The following is a 27061-nucleotide window of genomic DNA, read 5'->3' as shown; positions in this document are numbered from 1 at the left end:
CGGCCTCACACTACACCAAGGTTTAAAATAGCGGGCTATTGCAAATAGCGGCATCTTTTTTCCAGAAGCTATAAAGCTATAGCGCAGCTATAGCGAAGCTATGACAGATAGCAGTTTTTAAGAAAACCATAAAAAATCAAGTAATTATTTCATAAAAACACAAGAATAGTAAAAATTACTGAACATAAATATATTTTCAAGGCTTTAGGAGTCTAGGAAATATTATATAATATGGCATTATAGCACGATTTGTGAGACTCAAGTGTTCAAGTTTCTAAAAGATCAACTTAACAACAAAAGATAGATATATAATAAGTAGATTGTCACTCTAAATGCTAAAGTTGAAATAGCAGCGCTATTTTAAAGTCACAGCTAATCAATTTAGCGACGTTAAAGCATAATATAGAGGTTATAAATAACATAGTGGAAAAATAGAAATAGCGTAGCGGGAGCTCTCTCCAGAGGCTATAGCAGCGCTATAGCGTTGCTATAGCCCGCTATTTAAATCGGTGCACTACACTCAGTAACGTGACTATCATTTTTTTAATCATTAAATTCCATTATTAGTACCACGTGCAGTTCAAATTTATATTTTTCGAAAAAATTCAAGTAAACGAAATAAAGTAACTAAATATATCAAAAAGCCACAAAAAATCTCCAAATTTTAACTAGGAGTTCCTAGTACCTTAAAAGGGCTACACAAAAAATTTGGAGGAAAAAAAAACTTTGCCGAGTACCGGGACATGGCACTCGGCAAAGGGGGTCTTTGCCGAGTGCTAAGAATAAGGCACTCGGCAAAGAGGGTTTTTAATTTTTTTTAAAAAAATTCCTCTTTGCCGAGTGCCTTCACAGGGGCACTCGGTAAAGACATTTCGAAAAAGAAAAAATTCTTTACCAAGCGCCGTGTCAGGGACACTCGGCAAAGTATTTAAAAAAAAATCTTTGCCGAGTGTCAGATCTAGACCCTCGGAAAAGAATTTTTTTTTAAAAAAAAACTTTGCCGAGGGCCGGATCGGGGGCACTCTGCAAAGGGATTTAACCCCTGGGCCGGCCACGCACCCCGCACACACGCACGCACCGCGCACACGCGCCACCGCTCGCTCGCCCGCGCTGCCCGCGTGCCCGGCCGCCCGCTCGCCCGCCAGCGCCGCCGCCCCCGCCCGCGCTCTCGTGGAAGCACGTCACGGTTCCCTTCTGCTACGCCGTGTCCCGGTGCGGCTGCTCGCGCAGTTCCCGCGGCTCGAGTCGCTGTCCGTGAAGGGGAAGCCCCGCGCGGCCATGTACGGCCTCATACCCGACGACTGGGGCGCCTACGCCCGCCCCTGGGTCACCGAGCTCGCCGCGCCGCTCGAGTGCCTCAAGGCGCTCCACCTCCGCCGCATGGTCGTCACGGACAACGACCTCGCCGAGCTCGTCCGTGCCAGGGGCCACATGCTGCAGGAGCTCAAGCTCGACAAGTGCACCGGCTTCTCCACGGATGGACTACGCCTCGTTGCCCACTCCTGCAGGTACTCGTACTCCTCGATTCTCTTGCTCTTGTTAGCTCCAATCTGGGTGCTGGAGGAAGTAAGATCGAATTGGGGTTACTGAGATGGTGACAATGAGGGGGCGTAGCTACTGTCTAGTCGTTGATTCCCCGAAACGGTTGTGGAGTCATAGCACCCATCACTTTCTGCAAGTAGAAACTTGTGCTACCTTACGGAGAGTTTTTACCAAAAAGCAGGTTTGAGATCTAGCGCTAAAAATTGGGTGGACTGCCCTCAAATGATTAGAGATCTTAACTAATAATCATAGAAGATCCGCAGAAGTCTTAGGAGTGCATCTTCAAACCTGTATCATTACAGTTCGTGGCTTCTGCTGTAGTTTTCTCCAAAAAAGAAAGTTTAATTGATGGTGTTAATTGTGAATAATTTGATTATGGGATGCCTTATTCGATATATATTATATATAAAGAAAAGTTGAGTCATCGAGCAAACCACTGGGAACATGGAAGGTTGGGCTGTGTTTTGTCTTTGGATAGATCTACCAGAAAAGGAGTCTTTAAATGACCCCAAATTTACGTGTAGCATGATTGTTGGGAATATTTAATGCAAGTCCAGTTAAATTAAAACAAGGATAATATCCACTGGCTGAGTTGAACTTCTGTGATTCTCTTGGTTCTAAAATTCTAACAAAATGCCCAAGCAACATGTAAACAGTGCGTAGGTCTTTCATTTTCTGTATGCTGCTAGGAGCTTTTGGTGTTTCCTGATCACCCCCGTGACATACTGTTTTAGGTGTCAGGACAGGGATTGTTATTCGTTGATTGCTTAAAAAGGGGGTTACATTTATTTGCCTGTAGGCTGTAGTGCATCCTTTTGTTATTTGGTTTTCCCCTTTAGTATTCTTTTAGCTGCTAATATTGTGACGAAATCATCACACTAACTTGAATTGCTAAATTTCATCAGATCACTGAGAACTTTGTTTCTAGTAGTTTAGCTTAGTATAGCTTTACTTCAAGTTCATACATGGGTTTTGCTCATTTATTAGGTTCAACCATATGTTCTTGTCACCTCAACAACCTGTCAAATTTTTGTATATGCTGCTTCGAATAGCCCTATCGCTTACCTTGTTGTATTCTCATGTAAAATAGAGTTTTCTGTTCAATCCATGGTAAACAATGGTTGTCACTTCTTTCACAGCACAGGGAGAAAGCATGGTTTTCAAGTTCAGTGAAGTCGAGATTGCAGTACTTAGGACCACACAGCCAAGCATTCCAGTTCTAGATGACGAGCACGTTAAGGGCGTTCATCTCGATCCATTAGCTGGCCCAGTAGATGCCTTTTGCCTTATGGTTCTTGATCCGGAAAAGGTTAAGCAGCCTTTTTTCACTTTCCAATTGTTGCTCTCATGTTTTGTGCTACCATGTATGATGTTTATATTAAGAGTGCCTTATGTTCAATTTCCATCTAGATTAGAATCTTGACCGATATATCTGCACTCCTTTTCGTTTCAGGCTACCTTCCAAATGGATTTGGCATTCTGCCCAGTATTTAAGAATTTAAAGACATTTTACCTTGAGAATTGCTGTTTGACAGGTGATCTGCATGCACTACTTCGCTTCCTGCAACTCACGCCAAACCTAGAAAAGCTCACTATTGAACTCTGTGAGGTATGTCTTCCATATATACAATACAAGAGTTCATTTTTTACATTCTCTGACCTGCTGTGCATGTATGCAATCATGAGAAATTTCGTTTATTTGTCTACAGAAAAAACATGCTCACAGCTGGAAGTAGAAGACTACCATCCAATTGATCCACCAATTTCATTGAGGTGACTTAAAAAAGTTAACATCAAATGTCTGACAGTGGATGAAAGGATTCAGAGAGCTTTGAAGACAGTCTTTACGGATACTGGGATTGGAAATCTTGACAAATAACATATAGAACATTAAGATTACACATTCAACTATAAGGTACCATGCATCCTTTCTAACCATGTACTTCTGTTATTCACCCATGTTTGATGCAGAAGAACCCATCCTAATTAACGCTGCTCATGTTTATTGAGAAAACAAAGATCACAAACCTTTCCTTGGTTTTATAAAACATCAAAGCATCAAACTAGTTATAACACAAATATGATTAACAACAGAAAACTGAGTTACTGTTGACACCCAACGTCCCAACCATGTTAAACTTTCGCAGTTCTGCTGAAGCATCCATGGTACTGAACTCCACAAAAATTATCAGATTTACCTTGAATTTTTTGCATAAAAAGCTGAAAGTTTAACTTAGGGACAATTTTTTGTCCATTGTGATATTACTTTATTTTGTTAAGATCGTGATTTTGCACAGACATGTTTAACTGATTGTTTGGCTTTAAAGAATAATCAAATTTCTGCAGATGCATTAGAAATTGCTAATTGACATAACTAGAAAACTCTCCCAAACTACTAATCATAATATCCAATTGACTCCATATTTGTAGAACTTTTTCAGATTATAACTTTATGCTGCTGGTCATCAATTGCCCATCCTTAGAATCCTATTATTTTATTTGAAGTTTCCATGTAGAGTAACTGAAACTTTTTGTTTCTCCTCATGTAACGTTTCTCTAAGCTTATTTTGTGCGATCAAACTTTTTCAGGTATTGATTACTGAGTGATGTTGGGCCCTATATATGGCTATCAATTAATGGATCCATTGTCTCTTTGTGGCGCATCAAGTATGGTTTCTTTTGTATGTGCGATTTTATTCTAGGATCATTTCAAGTGCAGAATTGGCAATATATAATGTAGCTAGTTCAGTCTACTGGTTGTAACTGGTTTTTCAAAACATTTTATTTCGTTTGAGCTTCAAGTCGTGTGTGTATCTAATCGGCCATTGGACTCATGGAGTGATCATGTTGTTATTGGTACATTTTGCTACCATTTATTACCCTTTCGAATTAAGTGGACCTGGTCTCTTGCATATGTATCTTATATGTTTATCGCATGTATTCTTTTTTCGTGAGCACTAATATATCAAAAATACAATTTACAGTGCTATATGTCAGCTAGTGGTTGGTTTGCCACGTATATGCATATATATGTCAGCTTGTGGATTTATTTGGATGGACTTGAGCACTTATTATTATATATGTGATATATATTGTGATGGATGTGATATGTGTGGATGGATGTGATATGTGCGGATGGATGTGTGGATGGATGAGATATATATGTGATGAATGAGATATATATGTGATGAGATATATATGTGATGGATGAGATATATATGTGATGAATGAGATATATATGTGATATATGTTTGTATAAATTTATTTGTCATGATGAAATGTAATAAAAATTAAAAAAATACCGTTTTGGGTCACTTTGCCGAGTGTTGCACTCGGCAAAGGACCCCGTTGCCGAGTGACATGGTCACAGCACTCGGCAAAGCTGGAAAAATGGGCACTCGGAAAACCATTTTTCCAGCTTTGTCGAGTGCCATGACCATGGCACTCAGCAAAGAATTTTTTTTTAAAAAAAAATCAAACTTTGCCGAGTGCCGACCATAGGGCACTCGGCAAAGAATTTTTTTTTAAAAAAAAATTCAAACTTTGCCGACTGTCGGCAAAAGGGCACTCGGCAAAGAATTTTTTTTAAAAAAAATTCAAACTTTGCCGAGTGCCGGCCAGAGGGCACTCGGCAAAGAACTTTTTTTTTAAAAAAAATTCAAACTTTGCCGAGTGCCGGCAGGAGGGCACTTGGCAAAGATTTTTTTTTTAAATTCAAACTTTGCCGAGCGCCGGCCAGTGGGCACTCGGCAAAGAATTTTTTTTAAAAAAAATAAAAAATCTTTGCCGAGTGCCTGCAGGGTTGGCACTCGGCAAAGCCACCGTCAACGGGCCGGCGCTGTGACGGTCGCTTTTCTTTGCCGAGTGCCCGATAAAAGACACTCAGCAAAGAGGTCTTTACCGATCAATTTTTTGCCATGTGTTCTTTGCCGAGTGCCGCACTCGGCAAAAGCTTTGCCGAGTGCAATTTGGCCTCAGGCACTCAGCAAAGAACCTGAATCCAGTAGTGTATAGACCCATTCTAATTTCTATGCTGACCACGTCTTCACAACACTCAGCAGCTTCACTGTGTTCTGCTGCACTAGCTATGAATGATCGATCACTCGGTCCAGGCTAAGCCTAGTGCGATAACACTACCCAACCAGCTTGACATAATTCCCAAGAAAAACTGTGGCCAACGAATAACATGCGATGGATAACTCCTAGTGGATGCCCTTAGCATATTTCTTTGCACCTTCCATTCCATTCGAAGTGGTTTTCTATATTCTGTATTACTTTTATGGTCTTGTCTCATGCACATTATTAAGAGTGAAAAGTGTGATGATCACAGCTTGCTTGAATTGGAGTAACCACTACTTTTTGGCCATTGCCTCACATAGCTTTGTTCCTTGCATCTAAACCATTGACTCATAATTGTTTAAGAGAGCATGATGATAGACAATGAAACAATACCGCACTGGTAATGGAACCATTCATCCCAAGAACTCTTTTTCTAAATAAGGAACGGATTAAGCAGCTAGTGCATATGTTTTTTTTTTTTTTGCTGAGTTAAATGAATATGCACAGGAAATCAAACAAATCAAAAGCACGTGCCTTGTAGATAGAGAGTAGTGAATCAGGTACATCTGCCTCGTGTCAATCTTCTTGAGCCTAGAGCCATTCTACTACTCCCAGGAAGGAGAAAGGTAAATAAGTTTTGGATGGGGGATGAAGACCATGGCTGTGAACAAGGTTATAGTGGTAGACTGTGGCCGTGGAATGAGTGTACTTGCTTGATCAACCTAAGCACAAGAAGATATTTTTAATTTGTTGAATCAAATAGTATCAGCACTATGGAATGCAATGAAAATACGTAAGTTCAAACATGTACTGTCATATTAAAATCACACCCACCAATCAATCAATATATATACTAGCTTGCATTATCATACTGTGTACATTTGGCGCTTTGAAGGTGGCATTTGCATCTATATATAGTAGCAGCACGTACCTGTTACAATAGAGCTACTTACTAGCGAGAGCAGTACCAGTTGCTTCTGGAATCTCATTCCCTTTCAGCAGCGTAGCCGCTCAAGTTTGCTTGCGTGCATGCCACTATTTTCAGTAGTATAGGACTGGGAGGTACCGGGATGTAGGTTTTCACATGCCACTTCCTTGTCAGCGACAGGAGAATTTAATGATGGGTTCAGATCACACGCATAATCATTATTGGCACGAGGGACAACTTTGGAGACATTCTGAAAAATCACATGTCGCGATACCGAGATGTACGACAAATTGGAGGTAAGCATGCTTAGATGCCCACAACTTGCTACGATATTATATTAAAAAGCTTGAGAAGCAACGCATCCGTGCTGATATTGTCCACAACTTGCTGCAACGTAACAGCCAGCCAACATGGCTCAACTGTATGCTTATTAAGGGAACAAGGAAGAGTAGCGATGATGTATCGTAATACGGAGCCTCCAAGAAGGCGAAAATGCTTGTTGATCCATCTCTCTACAGTAAACTTGAGTAGAAATAATAAACTGGTCAATTCTGATCCGTTGTAGTTGCCATTCCGGCCGGTCATCAACTGAACCAACTCATGTTTACTGTACTTGCCGATTACTACACTACTACAGGATGGACTTGTTGTTCCGGGCGGTAACGGCCTTTAGTCCCAGTTACCGCGCCGGGACAACGATCCCGGGACTAAAGGTGGAACCTTCAGTCCCGGGTCATCGAGCCAGGACTAAAGAGGGACCTTTAGTCCCGGTTGGGGGACTAAAGCCCCTCCAGCCGAGCAAACGTGGCCGCACCCTTTAGTCCTGGTTGGTAACCCCAACCGGGACTAAAGGTTCCTTTTCTTTTTCTTTTTTTTGTTTAATTTGTTTTCAGTTCAGTTACACATATTTGTTTAATATATAATATGTTTTTATGTATGTATTCTACGCTGCTAATATAAATACACGCACGCATATAATTACATCTAATTCTCATCTCGAGCATTATTATATTCGAATAAAGTATGAAACTATATATATTATAGATATATATGTATATATATATAACACTTTCATAATCTTGTTCTCGAAAATAACGATATCAATAAACATTTAATTTACATCATTAGTTCCTTAGGATCAAAGTAGAACTCACCGTTAGGATTTAGCACTTTTTCTAGAAGATATCCTGCTATTGACTCTTGAACTGCTTTCAGATGGTCTTTTTGCATGACCCTTCGTTTCAACCATTCAGTCTTGCATTTGAAATAAAAGGAAAAGTATTCATACATATATATATATATATATATTCATTTAAAAATAAATAAAAAATTGATATATATGTACTCTGAGGACATCTTCAGGAGTTCTTCTTATGTGTGTAGTGATAAATTCACAAACGTAGTATCCACACAAGTTATTACCTGGTTGCTGCCGCAAACACCACTATACGAGAAGAAGATTATTCTCATCATCTCACACGTAAATTGAAGTACGATATAGTAATTAAACACGTGGAGAAGTATATATAGTATAACTTACTGGTATTTCAACTACATTAAGTGGTGCCTTGCAATCCTTACGGTGTTGCCGAATAAACTCTTTCCAAACCCTGTGCGACCAATAATGTACGATCGTTAATAAATTATGGCAAAGTCTATTCAATAATAGTTGTGCGCGAGAGATCGAAATTACCCCTGGATAATGTCTATCATATCTTGGTATAGTGCCCGCTCTTTTCTCAATGAGTCCAATATTACTAACCGACTTGAGTTTAACTCAATGACAATGAGTATCCAGTGAAACCTGCATTGGTTTATACACACACGTACATGCATATAAGTTGTATTGATATTACATAAAATGTGTAGACTACATTATTATTAACACTTACTCAAAGTTGTAGGGGAAAAGTATTGTTGTCTTGTCGTGCTGCTTCACGAAGAACTTCATGATATTCGTCTGTGCTTCAGATACCCAGTGCTCCTTGACAATAATATCAGTTTTGAATACGATATAAGGATCAATGAAGCCAACACTGGTGTCTTGTATTCTTTGGAGCTCTGACATCTGGAATCTGTATATAAATATAAGTTACATGTGAGGATAATTATATACACGTACGCATGGAATTGAGTTTATTAAATAAAAGTAAGAATCACTTACAAACAAAAGGAGCTAATGATTAATTTGTCCAGAGCGTCCAAGTGGTATAGTTGATGCAATTCTTCAAAACTAATATGTAAGATGTCATCGCCACGGAAGTAATGATGGTCTCTAAATCTGACAAAGATCCACTGCTCACCCCTGCCACACGCCTGCATGTACCACTTGTTGAGCAAGTACATTTGCGTACCCAATTCATTCAGAGCCGCAGAGTTGTACAGACTTTTGCCAAATTTATAAGTCTTCCAGGTATCAACTTCCAGGTTCTAGATTGGAGCTTTGCCCGTCAATTGATCCAAGGTTAAACCAGTTAGTTCAATAAAAGCATTAAGGTCTTGAACCGACACTTCTCCAGAGTTGTCTGGTCGATAGACTTCTATGTTGGAACCATATTCATTAGCAACAATAAGATTTTGCATTGATTGCTTCTGTTGTCCGAGCTGTGGGACATCCTTCCCTGATGCTCTTTTTCTTTTCTTATGTGCATCATGTGACTTCACGAGGGAGCGGTCATAGTCTGATAGTGGCGGAGGCTTACGAACTTCAAGCATCTTTTTCTTGTGAGCTTTGACCTTCTGCCTCAGCTGATCTCGTGGTATGTAAAAGTATGACTTCTCCTTAAGCTTCGCTTGTCTCTGCTTTTGGATATCTATAAAAAAATCTTTCACTTTTTTGTCTTCTTCAGCTGCTATTTGCTCATCAGTCTTTTCAGTAAGTATTTCTTGAGAAATAACTCTTTTTTTCGGGGTCTTCTTTGCCGCCGGGACCTTAGACGTCTTTGTAGTGCGTCACTGTGGAGGGGGTGGGGGCGGTGTTGGAGACCGGCGTGGAGGCGATGAGGCCGGTGTTGGAGTCCGGCGTGGAGGCGTTGGAGATCGTTGTGGAGGCGGTGGGGCCAGTGTAGGAGTTGGAGATCGTTGTGGAGGTGATGGGGCCTGTGTAGGAGTTGGAGATCGCCGTGGGGATGAAGTCATCTCGCCCCCCGCGACGCTGTGATGAGATGGGGAATGAATGATTGGGCTAGGCTGGGGGGAGACCCTGCTACAAAAACAAGTTGTGGGTCAATTATTTTTGAAGCCAATATAAAATTAATGGAAAATAATATTTCATTCACTTTCATTCGTACCTAGGGTGAGGTAGGGGAAGCGGTGGCGCCCCAGGAATGATGATGAAGCGTTTGCGCCATTGAATAAATGTCTTCTCTGCTTCTCCTAGTGTCTTCTCCTCATCACCGCCTTCAATGTCAAGAGGAACATTGCTGTAACCTTTGAGCACTCTATCGACCGAGACGCTAGCATATCCAGGTTGAATAACTGACGCATGGATTCTTGGTGTCTTCGTTCGGTCTATTGGAGATACAACCCCGACAGCCACCATGATTGATGCATTATTACCATATGGAATGTGCAGCTCACATGTTGTTAGAGGCTCGGTAATGTCATCAACAGGGAAGCGCAACCCAGCGTCACCTTGAATAACTGGCAGCTCCGTGGAAGCACAACTGCTTTTCATCTGACCAACGGGGCGAATGGTGACTCCCGGCGTTGATTGCGATTGCATTTGACTCATTGCTAGCTGCACTTGCCTCTTGATCTCCTCCTACATTCTTGCCTCAAGAGATTTTTCTCGTTCACGTGATTCGAGCAATGCTTGTCGTGACTCATTAACAAATTGCTCCAATACACGGATTCGGTCTACCTCCTCATCCTTCTTTCTCTGGCGGCTTCTATAGGTATCCTTATCTGCTGGGAATGCTTGTAGCCACAGAACCGCCCCATAGCCTCTTGTTCGACCACCATGTTCAGGATTCTCTAGGGCATATGTCAATTCATCCTTTTCTCTTTGGGCTTGAAAACACCACTATCAGCTTCTTCCCTAGCACGAGCTAGTCTCTGTGTTGCTCTCTCAATTTTTTGGCCGAAAATTAGCTTGCCAGTGTCTGGGTCTAGGCTTCCCCCATGAGCGTAGAACCAATTCTTCACGCGTTGAGGCCAATTCTTCTCTATTGTTTCAGGTATGATTCCCTTGGCAGTAATCTCTGCTTCTAGGTTCTACCACTTGGGAATAGCACTCCTATAACCACCTGATCCCATGCGATGATGGTATTGCTTCTGTCGAGCATTCTGCTGATTCCTCATCACACGTTCCTCACTCTCTTGAGATGTCTTGTATTGTACGAAGTCATCCCAATGGGACTCCAACTTGACAAACGCCTTAGCATTGAAATCCGGCGTTTCATTCTTCAAGATAAACTTTTTATACAATGTCTTCTTCCAACTCTGGAACAATGTTGCCATCTTCTTCATTGTCCAATCCCTCACTAGCTCCTTCAAAGCATCATCTGCTTGTAATGTGAAATGCTGAGTGATATCTCTCCAAGCTAGGTTCTTGTCACGATCAGATACAAAACTAACATTAGGAGCGGATATCTTCTGCTTCCATTCATGAGCACTAACTGGGATCCTATCCCTTACAATGAACCCACATTGATTGACATATGTCTGAGCATGTGGTCCCAATGGTTTGCCGATGTCGGTGTCGAATTCTGATATTATGAAACTGCCCTCTAATGGCTTTTTTGGCCCTCGGACTTTCCTACTCTTGCCGGTGGTTGATGTAGATCCAGAGACCGGCTACATGAGTAGAAACACAATGATTAACAACAAATATACATACGCATGCATCTATAAGAGATGATAGATAATCGAATATACCTTGCCAGTATTTTCTTGCGCGATAATTTGTTGATCTTCAACCACCGGGATATTTAGGATATCCTCATAATCAGCAAAGTACTGACTCGTGTCATCTACATCCACATTGGTGTCGGCGTTGATAATATCCGCCATTATGTCATCATTCAAGTTATCATCCGGAGCAGCCATTTGTATCTTCAAGATAACACATAGATAGAATTACTATGGCACATAACATAAGTACATGTGATAACACATATAGAATTACTAAATCCAATTAAATATAATAACACATAATATTTCATAAGGATAAACAATAATAAGGTATAGGCTTTGGAATTGAATCAAAAACACTTTCGATCCAAAAACATGGAAATAAGTACATGTATATATACACATAGAATGATACAATTTTCTCTCTCTCTCTCAACACATAGAAATAAGTGCATATGTATATATCTCTAGATATGCATGTGATAACACATAGAATATCTCTCTAGATACAATTTTCTCTCTCTCAACACATGGAAATATTTAAGTACATGTATATATACACATAGATATAATTAAGTACATATATATGTATACATATAGAATCTCTCTCTAGATACATGTGATATAGATAGAATTACTAATAAAATATCCAAGTGATATATAGATAGAATTACTAAAATAAAATATGCATGTGATATAGAGATAGAATTACTAATAAAATATGCATGTGTCAATTACTAAAACAAAATTAAATCTAACATATATAGAGAGAGATAGAATATAATTACTAAATCCAATTAAATAAAATAACACACATATATCTAGATAGAATTAATTACTAAATCTAATTAAACCTAACATATATACATAGATAGAATTACTAAATCAAAATTAAATCTAACACATATATAGAGAGAGATAGAATAATAATTACTAAATATATCAAAAACTATAATAAAAACTATCTAAAAAAGTACTAATTAAATTTTAATACATTTAAATCTAATTAACATATATAAAAAACTATCTAAAAAACTAACTAAAAAACTATCTAAAAAAACTATTTAAAAAAATATGGCCGAGCTATAGCTAGCAGGCGGGCGGATGGCGGGCGTGCTGGCCGGCCATGGGGCCGAGCTGAGCCACGCGAGGACGACGTACGGCGAAGACGAGCTCGACGGCCGCCGGGCGGGGATCGACGACGAGGCCGGGCGGGGGTAGACGACGTACGACGGCGGCGCGGCGGAGCTCGACGCGGCCGGGCGCGGCAGAGACGAGATCGACGTTGTAGATCAAAAAGTAGAAGATGAACAGAGGAACCGTTTGATATATATAGGCCGGGACCCTTTAGTCCCTGCTGGTAAGCCGAACCGCCCGGGACTAAAGGATCTTTAGTCCCGGTTGGTGTTACCAGCCGGGACTAAAGGTATTTTTGGGCGGGCAATTCCGCCCACCCTTTAGTCCCGGTTCCTGGCCTGGGCCGGGACTGAAGGCCTGAAAATTTTGGCAGCCCGCCAGAGTAATTGGAAATGCTTGGGATTTTGATTTTGTTCTCCTTGTTTAATACTAATTAATTCTATAGCAACTTCAATACTTTCCAATATTTATTTTAAAAAATACTATTGATTAACTAATTATTTATTGTAAATAGGAAAATTTTGTAACCTAAAAGTTTTTAATTTCTTTTATGAATATAGAATATAAATGTTACTAATACTAAGTATTTTGTTAATGCAAAAATATATTTGTAACTTAAAATTAATAAAACTAATATTATTCGGTAGGAAATTTATTATCACATTATTGTAACGTCAATGTTTTAATTTTTTTTCGGTTTTTGACCAAAATGACAGGAAATTTTTGTTGAACCTATAAAAATAAAGAAAATATAGTATTTTTGTTCTACAACTTTTTCAAATGAAAAATGACCTATATAAGGATTGTAGATCTTGATGAGTTGAACAAACTTAATATTCAAAACTTTTTAATTTGAGACAATCTAGGATTCCGAAAACTAGTTTGTAGGCGTCGAAATTTAAAAATCACAAATTTGAATCATCTAAACTTTCTCAAATGGAAAGTTGACCAAAACAACAATTGTATATATTGATGAGCTGAACAAACTTGGTATTCAAAACTTTTCAATTGGAGACAATCTAGGGTTCCGAAAAATAGTTTGTAGGCGTAGAAATTTAAAAATCACAAATTTGAACCGTCCAAGCTATCTCAAATGGAATGTTGACCAAAACAACAATTGTAGATCTTGATGAGTTTAACAAACTTGGTATTCAAAACTTTTTAATTTGAAGTCATTTAGAGTCCATAATACTAGAGTCAAAGTGTTGTATTTTCATTTGACCAAATTTGACTTGGTCAAACTTGCTCAAATGAGACACTAAATGACCTCAGATGAAAAATCTCTGAATACCAAGTTTGATCATCTTAGCAAGATCTACAATTGTTACATAGCTCATTTTCCCATTTGAGTAAGTTTTATCAAACACTAGTCACAAATTCTTGAATCTCATATAGACTTTCTAAAACTATGTCACACACTTGTAAAATTTGAACTATATTTTGTTCAAACTTTCTCAAATAAAAAATGGCCTATATAAGGATTGTATATCTTGATGAGCTGAACAAACTTGGTATTCAAAACTTTTCAATTTGAGACAATCTAGGGTTCCGAAAACTAGTTTGTAGGCGTAGAAATTTAAAAATCACAAATTTGAACCATCCAAGCTATTTCAAATGGAAAGTTGACCAAAACAACAATTGTAGATCTTGATGATATTAACAAACTTGGTATTCAAAACTTTTCAATTTGAAGTCATTTAGAGTCCATAATACTAGAGTCAAAGTGTTGTATTTTCATTTGACCAAATTTGACATGGTCAAACTTGCTCAAATGAGACACTAAATGATCTCAGATGAAAAATCTCTGAATACCAAGTTTGATCATCTTAGCAAGATCTACAATTGTTACATAGCTCATTTTCCCATTTGAGAAATTTTTATCAAACACTAGTCATAAATTCTTGAATCTCATATAGACTTTGTAAAACTATGTCACACACTTGTGAAATTTAAACTACATTTTGATCAAACTTTCTCAAATGAAAAAGTGGCCTATATAAGGATTGTAGATCTTGATGAGCTGAACAAACTTGGTATTTAAAACTTTTCAATTTGAGACAATCTAGGGTTCCGAAAACTAGTTTGTAGGCATAGAAATTTAAAAATCACAAATTTGAACCATCCAAACTATCTCAAATGGAAAGTTGACCAAAACAATAATTGTAGATCTTGATGATATTAACAAACTTGGTATTCAAAAATTTTCAATTTGAAGTCATTTAGAGTTCATAATACTAGAGTCAAAGTGTTATTTTTTCATTTGACCAAATTTGACTTGGTCAAACTTGCTCAAATGTGACACTAAATGACCTCAGATGAAAAAACTCTGAATACCAAGTTTGATCATCTCAGCAAGATCTACAATTGTTACATAGCTCATTTTCCCATTTGAGAAAGTTTTATCAAACACTAGTCATAAATTCTTGAATCTTATAGACTTTCTAAAACTATGTCACAACAGTGCATCGTTGTATCATGCGGGCACAACAATTGATGTCTTCGTTTTTTCCTCTCTTTGATTTTGTAGACATGTCTTTCACATAGAACATATGACTCACATCGGCAGCAAGGACGAATGATTCGTCTTTGTACCCAATATTGTTGAGGTCTACTGTTGTCATTCCATACTCTTTGTCGACTGTTACCCCTCCTCCGATCAGCTTCACCCATTGGCACCGGAACAAAGGGACTTTAAAATTAGGTGCGTAGTCTAGTTCCCATATATCTTCTATGCAGCCATAATATGTTTGTATATTCCCATTTGGATCTGTGCCATCTATGCGAACACCACTATTTTGATTGGTGCTCCTTTTATCTTGGGCAACTGTGTAAAATGTATTCCCATTTATCTCATACCCTTGGTACATGAGGATATGCCACGATGGTTGCCTAGCCAACAAATACAGTTGCTCATCAATATTGTCATCGCCTTGACATTCTTTTCGCAACCAACCACTGAAACTTTCCATGTGCTGACGCCTAATCCAAGCTTCAGTCTTCCCTGGAAACTTGGATCGTAAGAACTCCTTATGTATCTCGATGTATGGATGCACCAATGACGAGTTCTGAAGAACTGTGTAGTGTGCTTTATTGAAATAATCGTGTTCCATGCCAATATATGTTTTCTTCCCTAAAGTTCCTTTACCACTGAGTCTCCCCTCATGTCGCGATTCGGGAACGCCAATCGGGGCAAGGTGAGGAATAAAGTCAACACAAAACTCAATGACCTCCTTTGTTCCATAGCCCTGGGCGATGCTTCCTTCAGGCTTAGAATGGACTTTCACATATTTCTTCAAGACTCCCATAAACCTCTCGAAGGGGAACATGTTATGTAAGAACACAGGTCCAAGAATACTAATCTCCTTCACCAAATGAACTAGGAGGTGTGTCATGATATTAAAGAAGGATGGAGGGAACACCAACTCAAAGCTGACAAGACATTGAACCACATCATTCTGTAGAGTAGCTAGTTCCACTGGATTGATTGCCTTCTGAGAAATTGCATTGAGGAATGCACATAGCTTCACGGTGGCTAGACATACATGTGGAGGTAGAATTCCTCTTAAAGCAACTGGAAGCAATTGCGTCATAAGCACGTGGCAGTCGTGGGACTTTAAGTTTAGGAATTTCTTCTCTGGCACATTTATTATACCCTTTATATTGGAGGAGAATCCCGATGGGACCTTGACGCTGCTTAGACATTCGAACATGGTGTCCCTCTCTTCTTTGCTAAGCATGTAGCTAGCAGGACTTAAGTAATGACGTCCATCATCTGTCTTCTCTGGATGAAGGTTGTCTCGTTCTTTCATGCCCTACAAGTCCTGGCGTGCTTCAAGTGAATCCTTTGGCTTCCCGTACACACCCATGAATCCTAACAGGTTCACACAAAGATTCTTTGTCAGGTGCATCACGTCGATTGCATTGTGGACCTCTAGGACTTGCCAATAGGGTAGCTCCCAAAAGATGGACTTCTTCTTCCACATGGGTGCGTGTCCCTTAGCATCTTTGGGAACAGATTCGCTGCCATGTCCCTTTCCAAATACTACTTTAACATCCTTGACCATTGCGAGTACATCTTCCCTGGTTCGGTTATGAGGCTTCTTCCGGTGGTCTGGCTTACCTTTAAAATGCTTACCTTTCTTTCTTACTTGGTGATTCAAAGGAAGGAATCGACGATGGCCAAGGTACACGACCTTTCGACATCTTTTCAAATATATACTGTCAAGGTCATTAAAACAATGTGTGCATGCATTATATCCTTTGTTTGTCTGACCTGAAAGATTACTTAAAGCAGGCCAATCGTTGATTGTTATGAACAACATTGCTCATAGGACAAAGTGTTCTTGTTTGTACTCATCCCAGACACGTACACCTGGTTTGTTCCATAAAACTAGAAGTTCTTCAACTAATGGCTTCAGATAGACATCAATGTCGTTGTTAGGTTGCCTCAGACCTTGGATGAGGATCGGCATCATAACGAACTTTCGCTTCATGCATAACCATGGAGGAAGGTTGTAGATACATAGAGTAACTGGCCAAGTGCTATGACTAGTGCTCTGCTCCCCAAAAGGATTCATACTATCTGTACTTAAGGCGAACCTTAAGTTTCTAGCCTCATTTGCAAACTCTGGAAATTCCCTATCTATCGCTCTCCACTGGGACCCATCAGCTGGGTGTCTCAGCATATTGTCTACCTTACGGTCTTCTTTATGCCACCGCAACAACTTTGCATGGTCTTTATTTCTGAACAAATGTTTTAAGCGTGGTATTATAGGAGCATACCACATAACCTTGGCAGGGATTTTCTTTCTAGGACGTTGTTCACCCTCGACGTCACCGGGATCATCGCGCCTGATCTTATACCGCGCTGCTTTACATACCGGGCATTCATCCAAATTCTCGTATTCATTGCCATGGTAGAGGATGCAGTCATTAGGACATGCATGTATCTTCTGGATTTTTAATCCCAAAGGGTAGACAACCTTTTTTGCTTCGTATGTAGTGGTGGGCAATTCATTTGGCTTCGGAAGCATCTTCTTTATGAGGTTCAATAAATTCCCAAATGCCTTGTCGGATACACCATTCTTTGCCTTCCACTGTAGCAATTCCAGTGTTGTACCCAACTTTTTTTGCCCCTCTTCGGTCGTCGGGTATAGCAACTTCCTATGATCCTCAAGCATGCGCTCGAACTTAACTTTCTCTTTTTCACTTTTCGTATTCTTGTTGTGCATCACGAATGGCATCGCCAAGAGCATCACCGAGGTCATCTTCTGCCGCTACCTCTTCTTCATCTCCCCCCATTGTAGTATCATCAAAGGCACCATACTGAGCAATAATGTCATCAATGTCTAAATCTTCTCCTTCACCTTCTTCCATCATGACCCCGCTTTCTCCATATGCTTAGTCCAACATATATAGTTTGACATGAAACCTGACTTAAGCAAATGTGAATGAAGACTCATTGAGCTTGAATATTCCTTTAAATTCTTACATATGGCACATGGACAGCACATGAAACCATCCTGCTTATTTGCCTCGACCACACCTAAGAAATAGTGCACGCCCTCAATAAAGTCTTGGGAGCGACGATCGGCATTGTACATCCAATGGCGTGACATAATCTGCATTACACGACAAATTATGAAAACCTTGAACATAATTAAGTATTTTATTACACAACATAGACAACACACACATGGTTGATTAATTAACTAAGCCTGGCTACAACGTAAGCAATCCCAACTATCACTAAACAAACTAAAACTACAATGCACTTCAGTAACATAATTATTTCGTGACCGTACGCAACTAAAACAGACAAATCATTCGTCTGTTGAATATCAATAAGCTTCTCCTGCTGGCTCACTGCCTCATCATCAGCAGCCGCTACCTCAAGCGCACCCGAATTTTGCACGTATGTAGCATAATCTTCCTCCCAGTACCAACCATCGCATCCATTGTCCTCCCACTGAAATTAAAGCCAAAAAATATTTAGTCAAAAATATTCAAGAAAAGCAGGTCAATTAGCCATAATAATCAAATGCGTAAGAAACTCACATCGGATCCGGGCACTTGTAGAAAACATGACCCTTGTTGGGTCCCTGTCTCTTGACTCGATACTCCATCACAATCTTCTGCTTACACTTGCCGCAGATAATGAGAGGGAGTTCTGGCCTCAGTCGTTTCGCAACCGAACGAGAGGCCGAGGATCCAGTACCAGATGTCATCTACTTTCTATACTTATTTTTGCAAACTAGTGTAAATTTCACATTTTCTAAAATAATATATTTAAACAAAACTAAAATTATTTATTTATCTAACTAAACCATGAAATATGTACTATGTATAATAGTAAAATACCAAACTATCAAGTGATTTTACTATTGTAAATCATCTGTGATTTTGAGCTAAAATGACATAGAAATAACATAGCTCAAAAACATGTTTCAATAAATAACCATCCGTACTAGTTGAACTTGCTTACGTGATCATCTCGGCGACCATTTCTCCACCGGACGGCACCGTACTTGGCCAAGGAAGAGCTCCGATTCTACGAGGAAGGGAACACGGTCTTCCACGACCGTTGCCGCTCTCCCTCGTAGAATCAAAGCTCCTCCTTGACGTCCATTACCGCTCGGCAGAGAACATGCTCGCCGAGATGAACACGGTCCGCAAGTTCAACTAGTACGGATTTTCTATAATTTTCTAACTATTTTCTAAGTTTTTCATTTCATGGAAAATTTAATTCTAAAAAATAAAAGGCATGATTTCTAAGTATTTCATTTCATGGAAAAAATAATTCTAAGTGACCTGCTCGATATCGGCGAGCTCGCGGGCGTTTAGGTTGCCGAGGATAGTAACATTTGTAGATGACATTTGTAGGCCTGAAGTTATCAAATATCCATCAAATTATAGCTCAAAAACATGTTTTAATAAATAACCATCCATACTAGTTGACCTTGCTTACGTGATCATCTCGGCGAGCATTTCTCCACCGGACGGCACCGTACTTGGCCAAGGAAGAGCTCCGATTCTACGAGGAAGGGAACACGGTCTTCCACGACCGTTGCCGCTCTCCCTCGTAAAATCAAAGCTCCTCCTTGACGTCCGTTACCGCTCGGCAGAGAACATGCTCGCCGAGCTGAACACTGTCCGCAAGTTCAACTAGTACGGATTTTCTACAATTTTCTAACTATTTTCTAAGTTTTTCATTTCATGGAAAAATTAATTCTAGGATCACGTAAGCCGCCGGGGACGAGGATGGCGCGTGCTCCAGCGAGGACGAGCGAGGCGTGATTTTGATGAACTAATTTAACTTTTGTTTATCCAAACATATATGCAAATCATCATGTGATTTTGAGCTAAAAATGACATATAAAATCATAATAAAGTCCAACATATAAAGTTACACATGCATCTACATCGCAAAATGAGATAAGCTACTAATAAAACATAAGAGGATTAAGTTTGTTACCTCCAAAATCGAAGAGCAACACCAATGGAGGGGGAGAGAGCAAGAACAACAGCAAGCTGAAGAACAGAGGTAGTGAGTTTGAATGGAATGGCTCGGGCTCGGGAGGAAGAAATGAGCTGGTCTATAGGCCGGGATAATTAGTCCCGGTTAGGGGGCCAAACCGGGACTAAAGATTAATCTTTATTCCCGGGGCATCACCCAAACTGGGACTAAAAGCTTTAGTCCTGGCTGGTATTACCAACCGGGACTAAAGGTAAACCTTTAGTCCCGGTTGGTAATACCAGTCGGGACTAAAGATCCCTGCCCCGCGGACGACCGTTGGGCCGGAACCTTTAGTCCCGGTTGGTATTACCAACCGGGACTAAAGGATCCTTTAGCCTCGGGAGCAAAAAATGCCGAGGCTAATGCCAAATTGGGACATCGTTCTAAAGTCTGTTCTCTAGTAGTGCTACAAAGATCAGTAGTTGATTAATTTATACATACAGGGAAACAAGGAACTTCAAACATACGTGGACACTCTGTTAAAAGGTTAACAGCAGAAGAAAGAGCAATAATGCCGGATATATCTTCCTATGGGTGGAACACCGTCGTAACAGGATACATGATGATTTCCTCAAATGAAAAAGGGGAAAAAGAAGGACAAATAAAGAAGAAAGCGACCACGCAGCAACATCTCTCTAGACCATGGGATGCATGATGCATTTGTATGTCTTTAGGATCGACTAGGGGTTGATCTTAGCGGGTGGATTCACTTCTATTTAGGATAAAACGACCTAGAACATGATCTAGAGAGAAAGGGAAAGGGGTAGAGGTAGCTGACCATCGGTGGGCTTGGCGAAAGAGCTCGCCATGGCGACGGTGTCAATGGCGCGAGGTGTCGGTGAAGGGGTGACGCAGGAGCGATGATTGTAGGAGAGGCATGGACGTCCGCGGCGCAACTCTCGTGGCTGCGACGGCCCTGCGACGTGGTGGCGGAGCTTCCCATCGCTTCAGCGCTGCCCTCTAAGATTGGATTAGGGTTAGGAATGTCGGTGGGGAGCTGGCGGCTGCGGTGAACCTCGTACCGAGTGCCCTGACCCCCACCTTCCTCTTTATAGCGCTGCACGACGGGGGCCCACCTGTAACAGCACCGACCAAATCATAAGAACGAAAGTACAAAAACAATCACCGAAGCGATCAAATTCCTGTACTTAAGCTCCCATAATCCCGGTAGTCCGGAAATCACGAAGGATTTCAACCAACTCTCGACATACGTTCTCAACACATTCTCCTCGTGCCAGGCTTCATTCCGTTGGTTCATCACGTGAATCAACATACGTTCACAACTACGGTGAGCAACTGTCAACCTCTGAACCTCCAGGGTCTCTTGGTCCCGTTCCTGTGTTACTTGCTCCAAACGGTGCTGAGCCGTATTCCTCTCAGCAGTCACCCGGGCCAGCTCTGCCCTCAGCCTTTCCGCCTCAGTAGGCTCTAGATGGGGCTCACGAGAGCTAACCGGTGACGAGGCGCCCTGCCTCCAGCGGACTTGCGAGCAGTGAGTTTCGTGCGCGCCATATGTAGCAAAAAGTTGCAACGTAAGGGGAGAATCATTTAAGGGATACGAAATTTAATTAGTCGAGACCATCAATTTTTAAAGGAGGGAGTAATGCAAGAAATGCCATGTATGCTTGAACATGATGCATGCACGATCCGTACGTCCTCACAAACCTAGAAAAATTTAAAGGCAAGCGAAATATACTGTGGCATACATACGTTCTCTCATATACGGTAGCTAGTCGATCTACAACGATATGTTGTTAGTATACCTGCAGAAAATTTCATTTTAGCCCAATAATTTCCCAAAAAGGCATATAAAGTAAGCATTAAACTAAATACTTTCATACATACATCCCCCGATGTATATATTCTAGTATCACAGCTACCCGTCAGAGATACCCACAATTAAGTACTCTCATAGATACATGATCAAACATGTAAGTATGCGAGCTACCACAACTACTCTCCCCTAGACCGACGGTTGGACGGTCATGCTCTCACAACTCCCACTTACCAGAGCGTAGAGGTACTTTGATCCATACATTACCACCCAAGCGGATGGCATCCATACAATAGCACGTCGTATGGACAACGAAACAGAAACAAGTAGGAACCCCCCAAGTTAGTACTTTAATAAGCCACCTAAGAGTCCTTATTTGGGCATAAGGGATATGACCACTGGCAATACTTAGTATTTAATTTAGGATTTTCACAAATACTTTTGTTTTAAATACACAAATGACATGTTTAGTGTCGAATCTTGCTCTGATGCCAGCTGTAACAGAACCGACCAAATCATAAGAACGTAAGTACAAAAACAATCACCGAAGCGATCAAATTCCTGTACTTAAGCTCCCATAATCCCGGTAGTCCAGAAATCACGAAGGATTTCAACCAACTCTCGACATACAAACCAAGACCGTAGTGATTCAACATAACACATCATTCGTTACAACATTTCACAAGTAGCATTCGGATTACATCCATCATAGTTCAAATAAAATATTACAAACCAAGTTCAAGTTCGCGGAAGCAACATAGTTTAGTACATAACTTCATAGTTTCAAATACATTGCCAGATCTGAGTCATGTCCCACAAAAGCATCATCAGGTACGAGAACTAGGAGAGACCGTGCCCAATGGTCTAGTCTTCATCCCCAGCTGGGAGAAGGTAGTACTTGCAGCAACCAAAGTAGAACTGGTAATCTGCAACAGGTGGGAGATAAACCCTTAGTACAAGAAGGTACTCAGCTAGACTTACCCGTCAAAACCAGAAATAAAAGACACCAAGGGTCATGCAAGGCTTATGAGGTGGGCTAGCTTGACACAGTTGCATAAAAGAGCTTATGATTATAGTAACCAATTTAAACTTAGCATCAAGCTTATCATCATTTACCTGTCCACTAGATTAGCACCTGTACTAGAGCACTCACTTATTAGGAGCAAACAATATTAACCATAGCAGGTATAATAAGGCTGTCATCATCATATCATCATTTCCGAACCATTAGGTTATTTAGTGTATCTACTTTGGAGATAAGCCCGTCAAGTTCTCACTAACCGGGAGAGACGGCGACTCGAATCGAATTACAACTCAGCTGAGGGGGTATTCCTAACTCTCACCCTAGCATACTTAGCAAGGGTAGCCGTGGGTCACCTTTGGAGCAACTCAGGAACCAAATTCGTGGGTTCGATCAGCGCCAGCACTCTCAGGGATTACCCTTCTGCTAGGACGATCAGGACTTTTAAATCACCTGCCCTTGGACTCACACCTACGGCTCCCTTCCGAGGCGCACTTTATACTTATCGACTCCCGGCCTGAGGTGAGCTACTCGGCTTTGCGGTCGGTCTTCAGACACGGCCAACTAAGAGAGAGGCATGCGTTCAACATGAACAGTAAAGGCTCCAAGATTCAGTCCTTAATCGATACAGACAGAGTCACTGCAAACCGGCAAGCCTCCGTCCGGTCTTCATTTCAAATTAAGACTGGTTCTTTTCCATGATAGCAAATATAGCCAACCGTGCCATATGTATCTTCCTATATCTCACAGGTGACAGGAAATCACCTGACTTCTACCGTGTTTTAGCAGGGCTAAGCACTACTCGAGCCTGAGCTACATAGGATTAGGGTATCAATATCTGGACAAGGATTGGATAACCAATGCAGCAAGTGTTTGCATCCAACACCTAAACTTAATGCAACAATATATATATGTAACAATAATACTGTAACTGCATTTCGAAAATTAGGAGGCTTAATATGCTCCGGGGCTTGCCTTTCACAAAGTTGTACGGACGGTGATCCAGGCACTCAACGGTGACCTCGTCTGGCACTTCTCCTGAAGGCTGCACCTCCTGAACCTCCGGTGTCGGCTGCTGCTGCTCGCTCGGTTCCTCGAATTCCAGCAGTGTCACACCTTCCGGTACACCTATTGCATACCGATGCACAAGATAAATATCATGGATGCATAAGGAATGACATGATGCTCATGATGAATGAATCACAGTAAGTGTTTAACGAAACATCACTGGACACTCGTTTACCGATTAAGAATAGCTCTATTCAAATCACTTTAAAACATGTATCTAACTTAACTTGAAGAACGAGAACTACTTACCTAACTTGCATAACCTAAGATAAAGGTGCTCATCTTCAGTTAAAGGCCTAACACCTAGGAACATTACCACAAGCTTAGGAAATAGTAAAGGCATACTTAAATCAAAGTTAAGGTTTTACATGCAACGAGTAGTTCCTTAATTCAATCATAACCAGAGTTCTATAAATTCAAATGACTTGCAAGAGGACATTCTGGAAAGCTTATGAAATTCTCTACAAATCATTTGTAAACATCAAAGCATGATTCTTACGCTAACCAAATCAAATTCAAGCAAACCTAGAATCTGTCCAGAAATGACAGGTTTACTAAATTAATTATTTAGTGATGATGCAAAAGCATAATTGGACCAAACCAAGTTTACTAACTTGTTGCACATACCAGAGGAATATCAAAAAGCATAGTGCCAACCTCTAAATAAATTATTTAATATCATTTTCTAGTTTATTTAGTTAATTAGGTGATTAAAGCAATATATAGTAAAACTATTCAGAAAAATCTACAAAAATTACAGTAGCTATCTCATGCTTCACACAGGCTACCATAAAAATTTCAAAGCCATTGGACAAGCAGAACTTGCTATATCCAAAATAACAGATGGCAGGGCTATTTTTAGCATAATTAGAAAACCCTAATGAAAAGTGTCAAACAACAGATTTCACATTTTTCCTAGCATCATTCTAGCATAATAATAGCACTCACCAAATTTTACCTTTACTGGATCTGTAGAAAAATTATGAAAATTCACACAAGATCCATCCATGCAAACAAGAGAATTTTCTATCTCCTACATACAGTGTCCAAAATATATGAAAATTTAACTACAAGCTATTCATGATATGAGCAGTACACCATAAAAATTTCATGCCATTTGGAGCTACATAGAAAAAGATATAATTACCCCTATTTCCTTCCTGATTAAAAGAGATAATTAGCAACTCCATTTTTCATAACAGAACATGGCATAGATTATATTTTTAATAGAAACTAGACATTATCATGAACTCAACAAAATTGGAACCACATCATTTGGATCTACCAACTAGGAGATACATATTTTTGAATATATACACAAATCAGTGAAAAGAATAAAACAAAACACAAATAAGAAAACCTATCTCAGCTACTGGGCTGGCCCGAAAGAACGGCGGCCCACAACGCACGCGCGTACGTAGGCGCTGGCGTGGCCCAGAAACAGCGCGGCCCACGCCGGCTCCCGCCTGCTTCAGCGACTGACAACGGGGTCCCGCGGGTCAGCGAGAGAAACAGGGGAGGAAGAAAAGGGCGGCGGCGAAGCTCGTCGCCGGTGACTCCTCCGGTGAGTCCAGCGGTGCTACGGCGTTCACCTCACCCGTGCGCAACTATTGGAACCATCTATTGAAGCTATTGCCGTGGCTAAAGGCAATGGCGACGGCCATGGCGGCGCACGGCCACGGCTTGGCCGGCTCCGGCGAGTCGACGGCGCTTCGGCTCTAACGGTGACCCTACGAGCATCAGTGGCATTCACTGGACCTAGCGCAAGGGAGAGAAGGGATGGCAAGGGGCGCGATGACAGTTGGCCGTGTGGAGCGCCAACTCCGACGAGGTCCCGCCATGGCGGCGGTGGAGGAAATGGCGATTTCGCCCTTACCCAGCCTCAATCGCCCCGGCTGAAAGGTGGAGGTGGTAGAGGAGATCACGGCGAGGCTCTGGGCGAACTGGGCAACGCATTTTTGCAAAGGCGCGGGAGCTAGGCGATGGCGATGCCCGGTCGGCAATGGTGGAGCTGCTGCTCTATTGCTGCGGAGCTACGGGCGAGCGGAGGAAATGGAAATGGGACTGGTGAGCTGGTTGACAGGCGCGTTGGGCGAGCTCAAGTCGTGGCCGGCCGTGCCAAGGCGTCCGCGGCGCGTGGCAGCGTGAGCAGGTGACCGATGATGCGCGGCGTACACGCGTCGGAGGTTTTCTGAAACGGCCAGCACTGTAGCTGGTCTGAAACGTGATTCAGTCATCAATTGACCCGACTGACAGAGCAAGTTTGACGGTGATTAGCTCCTAATCCGTGACGATCTAGATTATGCCATAGTTAACAAAGTTGAACATCTATATGTGAACTACAACTCTTACCATTGGAGCTCGAGCTGGTTTGGCTTTGTTAGGGATCTACAAGGTGAATAAGTTGGGTACACGAAACTGAATCCAGTTATAACACTTAGAAATTTTTCAAGTGTCTGAATCAGCCTTCAATTTTGACTTGTGGGCCATGTTTGAGGCTGTTCCACACATTTTCATGAGTTGATCATAAAACAACTTTTGTTCCTTGATAAATTAGCTACAACTTTGGTAAAGAGTGCACAGCCATGCAAAGTCTCTAAGTTGGTCGTTTGAATCAGTCAAACAGTGCCACTCTAGGGTAATTTAAAGTCAAACCTCCACTTGAGGGCATTTTGGTCATTTTGATCTACATGACAATGTCCCAACAATTACCCTAAGTGTAGTTAAGGTGTAATAGACCCTAATTAACCACTCTACACAAGTGCTATACAAATTTCTAATGATCACCTGTGATGAAGCAACAAAACGATCAATTCACTCAAATGTTGCAATTCCATGTTTCACATATTTCATTACTTTTGTTGCAATTTTAACTGGCCACATTCCTACCATGTTGCCATGTTTCAAGCTATGAGAAACTTATGTTGCATTCACATGTTACACCATTACTATTCACAACAATCAAGTATGAAACACACACAGTTGAAAATGTTGCATATGCATGTTTCAGTAACAATGGCATGATGAGATAGATGATGCACATGTTTATGAAATGAAATGCAATTTAGTGGAAGCCAAACACCAGGGTGTTACACCACCAACCATGATTGGGTTGGGCGGCCCGGGCCAACTTGGTGGAGATCAACCTAACAGCATTATCTA

The 27061-nt window shown here is 40.9% G+C and overlaps 1 protein-coding gene across 1 annotated transcript; it reads left to right on the top strand.

Annotated features, from left to right (window-relative positions):
* Positions 1-1094: 1094 nt before the first annotated feature.
* LOC136523818 (coronatine-insensitive protein homolog 1b-like) lies at positions 1095-4518 on the top strand. Its single transcript, XM_066517370.1, has 4 exons — positions 1095-1508; positions 3078-3151; positions 3252-3457; positions 4132-4518. The coding sequence occupies exons 1-2, from the start codon at positions 1279-1281 to the stop codon at positions 3079-3081; spliced, it is 234 nt and encodes a 77-aa protein (XP_066373467.1). The 5' UTR covers positions 1095-1278; the 3' UTR covers positions 3082-3151; positions 3252-3457; positions 4132-4518.
* Positions 4519-27061: the final 22543 nt, after the last annotated feature.

Source organism: Miscanthus floridulus, chromosome 18 (assembly GCF_019320115.1).
Source record: "Miscanthus floridulus cultivar M001 chromosome 18, ASM1932011v1, whole genome shotgun sequence".
Taxonomy (NCBI): Eukaryota; Viridiplantae; Streptophyta; class Magnoliopsida; order Poales; family Poaceae; genus Miscanthus; species Miscanthus floridulus.
Note: the sequence above shows the minus strand (reverse complement) of the source record. Positions and strands in the feature narration are given on the sequence as shown.

Excerpts from the sequence above, each read along its gene's own strand:
- LOC136523818 (XM_066517370.1), top strand. The coding sequence starts at position 1,279 with ATGTACGGCCTCATACCCGACGACTGGGGCGCCTACGCCCGCCCCTGG.